Source organism: Aquila chrysaetos, chromosome 7 (genome assembly GCF_900496995.4).
Source record: "Aquila chrysaetos chrysaetos chromosome 7, bAquChr1.4, whole genome shotgun sequence".
In the NCBI taxonomy this organism is placed as follows: Eukaryota; Metazoa; Chordata; class Aves; order Accipitriformes; family Accipitridae; genus Aquila; species Aquila chrysaetos.
Genome location: NC_044010.1, coordinates 13,619,367 through 13,632,465, shown reverse-complemented (window position 1 = coordinate 13,632,465; position 13,099 = coordinate 13,619,367). Strand labels below are relative to the sequence as shown.

General features: G+C 39.2%; 1 protein-coding gene and 1 long non-coding RNA gene across 4 annotated transcripts in view; one reads left to right on the top strand and one right to left on the bottom strand.

Annotated features, from left to right (window-relative positions):
- PROS1 (protein S) overlaps positions 1-13,099 on the top strand; it is a 35,736-nt gene that overhangs the window by 15,243 nt on the left and 7,394 nt on the right. For all 3 annotated transcript variants that reach the window (XR_003924277.2, XM_030020227.2, XM_030020228.2), the window contains exons 8-12: positions 4,492-4,613; positions 7,468-7,586; positions 9,659-9,848; positions 10,836-11,003; positions 12,083-12,251. Coding sequence is in view for 2 of the 3 variants with exons in the window: in XM_030020227.2 (XP_029876087.1) it covers positions 4,492-4,613; positions 7,468-7,586; positions 9,659-9,848; positions 10,836-11,003; positions 12,083-12,251 (768 nt within the window). In the remaining variant the exon portion in view is untranslated. The remainder of the gene's footprint in view (positions 1-4,491; positions 4,614-7,467; positions 7,587-9,658; positions 9,849-10,835; positions 11,004-12,082; positions 12,252-13,099) is intronic.
- Positions 8,435-13,099, bottom strand: part of LOC115343778 — a 174,434-nt gene continuing 169,769 nt past the window's right edge. The window contains exon 6 of the long non-coding RNA XR_003924279.2: positions 8,435-8,833. This is a non-coding gene — a long non-coding RNA (uncharacterized LOC115343778). The remainder of the gene's footprint in view (positions 8,834-13,099) is intronic.

Here is a 13,099-nt window from a genome sequence, read left to right as displayed (position 1 = left end):
GTATTAGTCCCTCCCTAGCACTAGTGTGAAAATTTGAGACAAGGAATCAGGGTTTCCCCTTCCCACATGAACTGTTTAACACACAAAAAACCCTGCCTACCTTCATCCATGCTCTGGGGAAATCACCATATTTCCCTAGTGTTATATAGAGTAGCTCCCTTCCAGGACATGGTATGCAGCTCTTTTGTGGCTGATTTTATCATAGCTTAGCAACTTACCTGAAGCAAGCTATTTTAGCTTTTCACTGAAAGCAGCTGTATAAACCCAGGATGCTGCTCAGGTTCATGGCTTCGTGCAAATAGCTTCTACTGACTGCTTTATGATGTGGGATGGACATTTGGACAGATCTGTGGGAAGCCTTTGAAAGAGCTCAAACAAACATGCAAAGATGCTGACTACAGCTTGGAAGAAAAAAAAGCAGGATAGTTATAGCATAAATGATTAAAACAAACCTCCAGAAAACTTGGTCCCCTCCAGCCTATGCATGTCAGCGTTTCTGTAGCAGGACAATTAACTACGTACGCATGGGGAGATCCTGCCATTTGGACTGATCAGGGATTCCAGAATGTCTGCTGAGGAAGGAGACTTCATACCTACCCAAGAAGCTTGCCTGTCCCTCTGCTGCTATAGTACACTCTGGAGGGATACCTTACCCTTGAGCAGTAGATTCATTTTGGGTAATGGAAATTTACACCCCTACAAGACTGGTGCAAGTCTCTGAGTAACTGATTTAATGATAGATATTCATCTCCCAAACTGTGTGATAAGCTTTCATAATAACTTCATAAGTCTCTGTTTGTCTGCAGGCCCGGGGCCTGAAGAACATGCTCAAAATTAACTCCTGCTTTCAGAGAATTCAGCACTCAGATTTACTGTAGTGCTACTGGTTACCCAGTGCTTGTAGTTTTACTTTTGTACTGCTAGGCATTCAAGTACTGGAAGGGGTACAGGATCTTTCACAGAGAACAATGACTCATAAAGTGTCTACACAGAGTCATGCTCCTCTGGGAAGAGCATGGGAAACGAGGTGCTTCTTGGAGTCTCTCTACTCCAATTGCTCTTGGGAGGTTTTAGATTTTTTATTTCCTTTTACATCTCCACAGTGAAGTGGGCTATAGGCTTGGGTGTTTGGGGTTGTTTGGGTTTTTTTTTTTTTTCTTCTCTCTATGCGCTTAGGCCTAGATCAATTTCTTGGCCTTTTCAGATCCCAAAATGATCATAACTAGAAGGATTTTTTTTTTTTTTCCCTCAAAACAGGCAGGATAGGAAAGGACACAGAAAGTGTTCTTTTCACCTATGGCACACTGTGGCTAGGCTACATTTTGGATTTTGTCATTGCCTCATTTGCATGTTAGCCAGGATGCACAAACAACAGTGACAGAAGCAGCTTCACGTTGTAACACATCATCTTGTAGTCTTAGTTTTAATTAGACGTCAGATTGCCAGTCCCCAGAAATTATTAGGAAGTGACTTTCCCAGCAGAACCCCTTTCACCAAGCTGAGCTTGCAATCTACTGGGTTAGAGAACCCTCATCAAGACCATAAACAGTTTAGTGATTTCAAAATGGAAAGGAGTACACATGCCAAACAAAAGAGTAAGAGGTAATCTAGTTGTAGCTGGAAATGAAGGGGTCAATCAGTTGCAAATATGCATCAGCAAATTATTTCATAACAACTGACGAAATCCTGCCATGTGACTAATGCCCAAGCATTGTCTCCAAAGCATATGGAAAGAAGTTTGAATAAGACTCCAAAATAAACACTTAGATATTGCAACCCACCCTTGCACCTTACTGCCCTAAGTGACAGAGGCCAAAATGAATGAAATCAATAGTAATTAAACCGTGAGTGTGGGGGGGGTAATTTACAGTTGCAGGGGTCTGCACATGTGTACATACATATATACATTCAGAGTTACACTTTTTAACAGGACAGCTTTCTCAAATCTGAGCAAGGATAAAACTCTTAACACTAGCAAACATTCATCTCTGAAGGGACTGTAATTTCAGACACAGTCACAATTTAATTTATATGCTTATTATTTAAAACTAGATCGATTTATGAGGATGCAACACAGAAAACATCTGCAAAATGTCAGATCAACGTGAAGAAACACCCAGTACTGTTTTTCTATATTAAAAATTCCCTTTACTCACTTAGCTGACATTTTGGATGGATGAAGCAGTTGAAGGAGTAGAGGGAAGCAGAAGAATCTCCTACATAACCTTTTCTGCAGCTATGAACCCAAGACCAGTTAGAACTTGAACAATCCAAAAAGCCAGTCATCAACTCTCCACTTACTTATATTTTAGGAACTGTCTTCCAATATCGAATCTTTTCCCCAGAACAGGAAAACAAGCTGGCAATGCTTGCTTGTCAAAGGCTTGAGGTCTTCCATGTGTCTTTATAACCCAGTGTATCCTCAGAGAACCCTCCTGGGACAGGCAGAGGAACTGTGTACAGAGCAGTTGGTTCAAGCTCATTGTTTATAGAAGTACCATGACAGTAATGCAGAGAACTCCCATTAAGAACCTTGTTTCTTTTCCCATCCCTCACCCCCTTCCAGGGGAGAGAGCTCTTCTGGTGAAATGGAAGCAAGGAGGTGGTGGAGCTGGCTGTAGAGTGCTAATGCCATGTTGAATTTTACCCAGCTTGAATATACTACAGATATTTGTATTGCATCCTATGCCTTTCAACAGAATGCCCAAGACACTTGACAGGCTTCTAGCATAAAGTGCAATCATTCTTAAACTTGTTAAGCTAGCTCAAAACGGCACTGAAACTCTTTCCAAAAAAAGTGGGGGAGGAAAACCTCACTGCTGTATTCCATCAGCCTGCTACACAGCAGATGGTTCTCAGCTTGGCAGAGCTGAGGTAAGCAACCATTCTGGAGCTAGTAGAAGTGACTCAGAAGAGTCCACAGTAGTTCATGCAAAGAGTGAACATGAAAGTTGGTATCACACAGACCAGCCTATGCAAAGGGCCATCCAGCTTCTGAAGATCAGAGGGTAGAATGGGAGATGAGTGGAAGGAGGTAGAAATTATGCAAACACGAGCACAAGACTGTATTTGAATCCTGTAGCTTACACAGCCACACATCAGACTGCAATGTCAGCAGGAAGACTGACACAGCATGTGACTAGATCTTGAGCAGAACTTTGGTTCTGGCTGTATTAGCTACAGTACAGAACAGTACAGCTTTTTCTTCTGGTAAGATCACGTACGAAGGAGTGTAAGCCTGAGCACAGAGCCCTTGCAGTGATGACTTATGGCAAAGGTGAGGAAGAGAAGACATTTTAGTAATAGGAAACTCTTCAGCCGAACATTGAGACCAGTTTCCTCAACCTATTCATGAACTGTTGGCCATTTTAGTGCTAGTACTTGACGGTAAAATAACTTGCCCAGGATTATTAACTGCAGCAGAGGTAGAAATCAGAGTAGCATCCACAAGCTGTTAAACATAGTAGCATGTTTTGGACAAGAGATTATGCATGGTCACTACAAAGTAACAGTTTCTCCAATAAGGTTTTGGTGTGGGTTTGTTGGTTTGTTTTTTTCCTTGGGTTTGGAGTTTTTTTTTCCTTTTTGTCTCTCCTCCCCCAAGCAACAGAAAAAAGGTATTTTAATCTTTAAAAGAAACCCTAGCATATTATAAAACAGATTTTTTTAAATGCACACATTGGCACAGAATTGATTATTCCCACTAAAAGGGCCATTTCTTTCAAAATAAGTATTGCAGTTTCTTTAATGTGAGGCCCCAAATGACCCTCATTAGAGTATCTTATCCAGGAGAGATTTTGTTTGTTTCTGTATTGGAAATGTAACAGTTACATTGACCTTTTACACAGCCTTTCATTGCTAGATTATTTATTGTGTACAGCCTACTAAATAGAAAATGAAGTTCCTTTAGTTGGTTTAGCTTATTAGCAGCTCAAATCAGATTGGTGTCCACAAATAGATACTGTCTGAAACTTATTTATGAGATTATTGTATGTTATTTTAAAAAGTATTTTGCTCTGAGATTATTTTGGTTTTATGAGAATAAAGCACATCCTTTCTCTACATACTTGCCATATATACTCTTAATACTCTAAGTTCTCATGACATCTTATAGGGAAAGGAAGAGATCTGGCCCAGAATGGCATTTCTGCCATAAATGGTAGTGATTTATTGAGCTCTCTTTCACTAATTCAGCCACCTTACAGCAGCTTCTTACTGCCTCACAAATCAGACCAGGTTTTCCCCAGCTCTGCATACAAGACCTCTATGAAATTACTAGGTCTTGTACACCCAGCAGATAATTCTGGATTGTAAATATTGCATAGGAGACATCCATTAGCATTAGTTTAGCTTAGCAGCAGTCACCTATTGGATTCATGTTATGCCAGAGAACCCATCTTGTCCATTATTCCATTAATTTATTGTGTTAGTTTTCAGTCTGTGCCATGAATAATCTGAATAAATCTTTCTGTATGCTTCCATTTCTCCTAGATATTGATGAATGTGCTGAAAATGTTTGTGCTCAACTCTGTGTAAACTCTCCAGGAAGTTATAGTTGCTATTGTGATGGCAAGAAAGGATTCAAGCTCTCTAAGGACATGAAGAATTGTGAGGTAAAACTACACTATGTAAAATTCCATGCAGAAAATCATAATGTTGGATATTTCTTGATGACAGGAAATGTTAGATTAAGGAAAATTGGAAGCTATTTGAGAACTGATTCAAAATTGCTGAGAAAGTGCTGGGGACTCTGAGCTGTGGTTTGGCTCACAAAGCAGACCCAGTAGGGATTTAGATGCCATTCAGTTCATGCATGCTCATTTACAGGAATCCTGTCAAGGGAAGCTTGCTTTAGCCAGTCATCTTTATTCCCTGCTGCTACCAAAATAAGCCCCAGCCTTCTCCTATCAAACAAATAATCCCTCTTCAGCTTACTCAGAGCCAGAATACTCCATTTGTCCGTATGCTCCCAGATTTTCTGTAGACTGCACAAAAGTTTTCACTCACTCTTTCAGAATTACTCTATGCTTTACCTGTTTGGGTTGAAAAAAATGGATTGTTTTCCACAGTTCTCATCTGCCATAGCTTAAGAAAAAGCACTTAGTAATACTTGCCAATTGAAGAACATCTCGCAGCCAAAATTGGCTGTTCTTGCTCAGTTTGAAAATTTACATTCCTTAGTAGCAGAAAGTTTGAATCTCTGGAGAATGCCAGTTCAAGGATTTTCTTGTGAGTGGTTCTCTGTATACTTTGAAAGGTTCAGGCAGGCTGAGACTTGTTATGCTAAGTGAGTTCAGATAACTGCCAACAAAAAACCCTACCTCTAACAGTATAAGAAAATTGGGCTTAAACTGTAGGAACAAGGTCTGACACAAGTTCTAGCATGCATGTATTAGATCTTGTTTGTACTTTCTGAAATGTAATATCTGAACAACACCTGCAGTCATTATATTTCATTTTGCTTATTCATTAAATAGGAGGAGCATCTTCTAGCCTCATTACATGTTATTTTCAATACTGTTGTTCAAAAGTGATTAACTCTCTATCTGAAAGCTAGTTTCAGGCCTTTTAATTGGAAAAAAAAAAGTGTAATCAGCTGAAAATACGTGCAATCCAAAGACTAGTAACACTAGCAGACATAAAATGAAGTAGCCATAAAAGTCAGGATGAGCACCTATATATTTAGTGAAACTGCTGCATCGTGAATACAGAAGTCAGAATTTGGGAACTGCGTTGTTAACTTTTACCAAAGCACAGCATGTCTTGAGAACAGAAAAGCCCTGCACACCTATTCTTGATTGTTCTGTAGGACTACTATACTGCCATCATATAGAAGATATTCAAGGGGTGTTTTGAGGGATAACTTTAGATCAAAGAGACTTTTAGGCTCCTACTAGTCAATGAGACAGGTGCTCTAAACCACATTCTGGAAGAGTCTTCCCAGCTCTCTCCACATGCAGAGCCTAGTTCCCTGTACCAAAAGGAAATCCGAGTGCTTTACTTTTAAAACAAAACTGTAGATATTACTAATTATAACATCACAGTTTCAGAAGACAAAGAAGTCAACAATGCCTTAGAATGGATACCTGGCATTTGTTTACTGAATGTTTTACTAGTTCAAACTACACCACACAGGAAATAGACATTATTCCTGGATATAAACCTCTTTGTTTAAAACTTCAGGTAGATGAATACCTGAAGGAATAAGCACCATTTTTTCCCCTCTCATTGCAACTGCAGTTGGCTGACTGTGATTACTCACATTGACTTTGGCTAGAGCATTAGGATTAATCCCAGTTTTACATACTGTTGTAGGCCTTTCAGTTGCCACAAATACTTAGAACTTATTTTACAGTTTTCCTGAGAATGTAGTCTTAAGAGCTTCATATCCCCACTAACAGTTCTCAGAAATACTAATTCAGTGCTACTCCAGCAGTCATTGTGGTATTGATTTCATCAGCATGCCTTTCCGGAGCTCAAATAGGACAAGTACATTCAAGGAACAGCCAGATTTGTCGCAGTAGAGACAGACACGACAAACATCAGACTGTGCAAAAACGGCAAAATGGCTACTTTATTGTTCTAACAAGCTTTTTTATATCTTTCTTCAGAGTATGTGTTCATATATGATTGGTTTATTTAGTAACTAACAGTTCATGATTGGGTAACAGTTTTAGCTGCGGATTTGTTAAGACGGTTCTTCTTATCATCTTCTTGCTCTGGACTTTCCAGACTCTCAAGGATACACCACAAGCTGCTCAAGGTCACGCTGCTCACGCACCGTCAGGCATTCAGCAGATTTGCTACATTCCCCGACACAGATAGAAACATTTTCTTTTAATCCATTACTTAATCCACTTGTAAAATGTTACTTTTTATTCCAGGTAAATGATTCTAGTAGTACTAGAGATTGTTCAGCTATGAGTAGTTGTACATCAATACTGATAAAGAAAATAAAAGGTGGGTTTTGTTTTGGTTTTTTTTTTTTTTGTTTGGTTTGGTTTGGTTTTTTTAATTATTATTAAATCTTCAAGGCACAACTCTGGCCCCATTCCCTTCTAACACCTGATCAGTTTTAGATTCCAGACAACTTTAATAATGGAGCCTGGCAGGACCCTTGTAAGTGCGTGTCACAGGTCCCTGGTGAAAGAAAAGTGCCTGATGGAAGATTTGAATTCTTGATTCAAATACTAAATATTTAAATATTAGTTGCAATCCACCAGAACTGTGTTTCAACCTGAATTGTCCTCCAACAGCTTAAATAATGGACCCTTCAAGCAAAAACAAAAACACACCCCTTCATTTGTACATAGGTATTCAAATTTAAAAAAAGAAAAAACAGAAAAAGAAAAAGAGAGGTAAGCCATTGCTTTAAAAAAAAGAAAAAAGGGACAGGTTAACAATAGGAGTTGCTTCATGAACTATCACAATGCACTAACAGCTTTTTTTATTCTCTACCATTTTCAGTCTGTTACTGCATGTATCCCACTGAACCTTGAAAAGAATTATGAACTGCTTTACCTGGCAGAGCAATTTATAGGAATTCCTGTTCTGTACTTAAAGTTTAAATTGCCAAATGTCACGAGGTAAGCATTTGCTATTAAGAAAAGTATGCACTGAAATTATGAACAATTGTTTCCATGAATTTTCTGAGGGTTTAGGAGTGCATTGCACACACTAATTATATCACCATCTCCCCACTTGTTAAGATACTTTTATATGAAGAATGAATTGACTCGGGTTCCTATGTATACTAGCACTTAGAGGAAGCTGGACTCATTTCAAAGTGGACAGACAAGAGTGTCTGGACTCAGTTTACAGCATCTTTTATTGGTTGTACCATGTCCTTGAGCCACCTCATCACTACAGACAGCAGCTCTTGTACATGGCAAAACTTTTAGTTCAGCAAAATACCTCAGAAACAGGTAGGAGGCATCAGCAGCTGTGTCCCAGCCAGGAAACAGTGCACAGCTAGGGCAGGACATACACCACTGGCATTCAGACGTGATCATATCTATAAATAACAGAGTCCAGCCATTACAGTCCTGGTTACCACTGCTGTTGTAGGGAGAGCTGTATAGACTGGAAAAAAGAGTTCAAAGAGATCCAGACTTGAATGGGCAAAAAAGGAAGAGGATTGAGGGCAGTAAGTCCCATTGGTTTGTGGACAAGAGAGCAAAAAAGATTGGTGCTTCCTCATGACAGAAGCTTACTCTTCCTCTGAAGGAAAGAGCAGGGGCTGGGGAAGGTAGGAGGCAGTGATACAGATGCAGGAAGGGATTTAGAGTTCTCAACATAAAATTTAGATGTTATAGGAAGATAATTACAGCATCTATTTATATATGGGAATGGCTTTCATTTGGATGTTGCTGCTAGTTCACTTCTGCTCTGGGCAGAAGCTGTGACATGCTACACACATACTGCTGAGAAACAAAACCAGGCAGATGCTTCCCTCCCACCCCTGTGCTTCATTTCACAGGGTGTTCCAAGGACACCAATAGAGCGCTGTACCTTGTCTAGAGTGCTGTCTGTATGATTTACTTTACAGCTGTCAGAACAATTGCTAATAGTAGTGACCCCTTTATTACTCCTGGATTTCTTCGCTGTGGCAGCTGAAATTGCAGTGTTCCTTGACTTACTGACTGAACAATTTGAGGGTAACAGCAGCAGCAGCAGCTGTTGAGCTGGTGATCCCCAGAGCCTCAGAACCTTAGAGAAGGACATAAATATTGAGAACTTTTTCCTCTGCTGCTATTCCAAGTTGACCAGGCTTTAATGCTCTCCTGGAAGACCTTTCTAAGATGATAAATGTTTGAAGCCATCTTCGTAGTCTCTGTAAATACAGAATGATTTTTCTGTGGGTCTGCATGAGAGACAATGACATCTAGTGGACAAAGAACAAGACTGAGAGTGAAAGCGACCCAAGTTGTTAATTACAGCTCCCTTACTTGTTCCTTTTGTTGTCTTCAGCAAATCCTAATTTCCAAATGCTTTGTTTTCTCCTTTCATCCTTAATCTAGTTTATCTAGTCCAAGAGTTCTAGGAGACAAGGACTGTTTTTCGCTATACTTGTACTTTCTCTCTTCCACTGTACAGGCGGTACCATGTAAACCATAATTCTGCTACATACACACATTCAACCAATTGCCAAGATCCAGGCAACAAATCCTCAAATTAGAGAATGACATGTAAGAGGCAGCAGTAACCAAAGCAAATTGCTAGGTTATAATTGTTGTAGCACAACACTTGGCAACCCTGTTGTACTGAAGCACATCATAGATCATGTATTTTTTCTGCATCACATCTCCATGAAACACAATAGGAATATTACATCTATCTTTGTACTCAAGGGGGTGTGATATCCTTCACACGTAAAGCTCATAGCAGATTTGGGAACTGAGCCAAGGCTCTTTCAAATCCCAGCTCAGGGTGCTAATCTCAAAACTTTTCACTGGATTCAGATGAACAAGGCTTACATTATTAGATTCTGCTTTTGACTAATTGTGTGCAAATATCACAACTGCTCAGATAGATACAGAGTTACCAAAAGGTTAGTATCTATGAACTTTTTTTTTTTACCCTATTAATGAGTTATCCTAGGCTACACAGTATTTCATGTTTCCTGTCTTCTTATTAAGATTCCTTCTTTACAACTCAGATTTACAGCAGAATTTGATTTCCGGACATATGATGCAGAGGGAGTTATACTATATGCAGAATCCCTTGACAATACAGCATGGATCTTGCTTGCTGTTCGTGATGGGAAGATTGAAATTCAATTCAAGAATGAGTTTGGAACAAAAGTCACCAGTGGAGGCAAAGCCATTAATGATGGACTATGGCATATAGTAAGCTGGGTTTTCTTTTCCCCTTTCCTTCCTTTAACCCACTATGGGAACATTCTGTCTTGATAAGTAAAGTAGGGAGAAACTAAGCAACTATTAAAAAGGCTTAAAATGATGCCCTCAAATCCCAGGTTTAAAAATCAACCAAGAAATCCACAAGAATGCCTCATATCTGGGAAATCGTGGCACCTGTTTATGATCAAGAAAGAGGTAACTACCACTAGCTGGCAACATAGGAATTATTCTTTGTAATCATGAAGAAGGAAGCAGCAGAATATTAAAAAGTGTGATTGCATGGTCAAGTGCATAGTTACTTAATGCTTTGTCTAGAGAGCAAGTTTTACATTTGCTAGACCAGAAATCCATCTTATTCTTCAAGGTTGCTTACCTAAGATGAAAGGCCTTGGTCACTTACACCACCTCTAAATCACACCAAATTATTAACATCAATTAGGTTTTGTTTGGTTGGTTTTAAAAGGGGGCAAGAGAAGCTAGGATTCTGCATAGACTTCCTGTTTCAGTTCAGTACAGCTTCCTCGAGATTAAAAATCCACTTTGATGCCTAATAATATCAGGAGCAAGCATTGAACCTATTTAGTCTACGTCCCATCTGAACATTCAGTCCTCCGTAGCAGGTTGCAGTGACATGGACAACTGTATGCCAAATGTGGATTGGATATAGAGCAGTTGTAGAAATCAGCTTCTTGCAAACTCTATAGTGCATAAAGCAAACTAATCAGCTGCATGAGTTTTCCCAGGGGTAGGATGGGGGTGGAATGTAAGATCATCCTCCTGTGGATGTCCATGGATATGGACAGTTGTCGTGATTCAAGTTTAAATATGCTGTAAATATTGACTGCATTAAAACTATTTTACAAGTTAGGTATTTAGAGAAACAGTAGTAGTGCTTCATACAGATATATGTAATTAGTATTTAAAATATTCTACATGTTTGTCTGTTTATATGTAATTATTTGTATTTAATTCTAGATATCGGTTGAAGAACTAGAACACAGCATCAGTGTAAAAATAGCTAAAGAAGCCGTGATGAGTATCAACAGCCCAGGAACTCTTTTTAAACAATCACAGGGTTTCTTGGAAACTAAGGTGTACATTGCAGGATTACCTCGCAAAGTGGGCAACAATCTTGTTAAACAGGTAACTAACATAGTAAGAGTAATGTTGATTAATGCCATTCTGTTATTTGTTTGGGTTTGTATTGTTTACTTAGTGGTCACAGAGGAAGGAAGAGTGGCATAGAATCCATTTAGAAGATGAAAATCAGGTTATTAAACCACTGTTTTGAAAATAAACATGCATGAAGCTTTGTAGTCTCTCTTCAGTTAGGTTTCAGTTGAAAAAACACAGCACTTATGGTCTAATCTTTCAGGATTCTGTAGCCTGTTTCCTAATATAGCTTTAAGATTCCCTAAATCACCACCATTTCTGCTGCGAGAGCATTTCAGAATGATTCATGTTTCTGGTGCTGGCTTTTGCTAGGCTCTGAATAGGTATGGAATTCACTGTGCAGGCAGGCAGCACAATGAGCTTTCATTTTTATTAGGTTTTATAATAGCCCAGGCTAGACATGGCCCATGATTCTTTCAGTCTTCCATCCTCAACAGCTCTGTCTTATGCTGGAGATGGGTACAGTCAAGTTGTTGCAACTGTCTGCTTCACAGTCCAGGAGCCCTCAAACTAATTGGCAGTCTAAACACAGAGGCAAAAAGTAACTGTACAGTAGAGGCTGCATCTTTTTTTTTTCTAATTAAATCCATTTTTGCTCAAAAGTGAAACAGAGAGAAAAAATATGAAGCAATACAACAACATCCCCTTACCCAATAGAAAGTAATTCCAGAAATTTCTTTGTACTTTGGCACAAGGAGAAGATGAGACCTTGAACAAGGAACAGTGCTAGTGATCATTGTCTTTTGGGTACAGAAAAGCTGTTGTGACCTAAATGAAAGGACAGCATGAGCTTTAAAAATTGAAGCAATCTATTTTGTACAGATCACTGGCATCAAAATGGGAAACGTTATTAAATCAGAAATACCTTTTGAAGGCTGAGGTACTAAATGCATGCCATTTGTTTTCTCCTAGCATCAGTACTGTAACCTATAGCACCAATAGGGCTATTATTGGCTACCCAGAAATAAGCTGATATGTAAAGTAATGCCTTATTAACATTTTAAAAACAACTTTGAATGCAAACACATAGTGCTGTAATTCTTCTACAGATTAACCCTCGGCTAGATGGGTGCATTCGTGCCTGGAACCTGATGAATCAGGGACATTCCGGTGTAAAAGAAGTTATTCAAGAAAAACAAAGCAAACACTGTTTAATAGCAGTGGGGAGAGGATCCTTCTACCCTGGCACTGGAACAGCAACATTTCAGATAAACTATAGTAAGTATTTTTCTGTCTATTCCTTTATTTTTTGCTGGACTGGTGATGGAACTGATGAATTGTTGAAAGGAAGGAAAAAAAAACCCACACACACTCAAACTAAACTATACACCACTGCATTCAGCAATGATTCCCATAACTTCTGTTAGAAGTTTGCTTGAATGAGAATTCTGATCCCATTGGTGCGATCCATTTAATTTCTGAAGTGCTTTAGGTTGGGAAGTGTATTTTTCTATTTGCAAAGGATGGGTGCTGTTGAACACATTCACTTTCCAAAGATCTAATTCTGACCCCTGTTCATCAATGGGGAAAGCTATCACATTACTGACAGAAAAAGAACATTGAGGATGGAGAAGAGGATTGCTGATAGTTTTGTGTATGCAATTGTGCTTTTAAATTAACATCCTACCTAGATGTTTTAGGTGCATCTCTTGCTCCTTCCTGAACCCACAAGTTTCTTGCCTGACCTCCTGCCCTAATTTCAAAATTTCCAATCCAGAATCAACTTGTGCACACCTGAGAGCCCAAAACGAAACATCTCTTGAGCATCATCCCAAATCCAGTTTTCATTATGCTCTTCCCCATCGCAAATGCTATGCTACCCTTCAGCCCTGCTCTTATCCCCAGTCTTTTTCATCCCAGGATTTGCTATTGTTTCCCAGGCCTTTTCTTTAAATTCCCTAGCCTACTTCAAAAAATTTCTCCAGCTTTTTATATTCTATTCTTCCAACCAACTTATATCAGGGTTTCATATGCCACTCAAATTTCCTTAACTTTCCTCCCATTCATTCACTGACACCCTGCTGCCATGACTCATCCTGACCTTTGTGTTTGGGGCTGCTGCCATG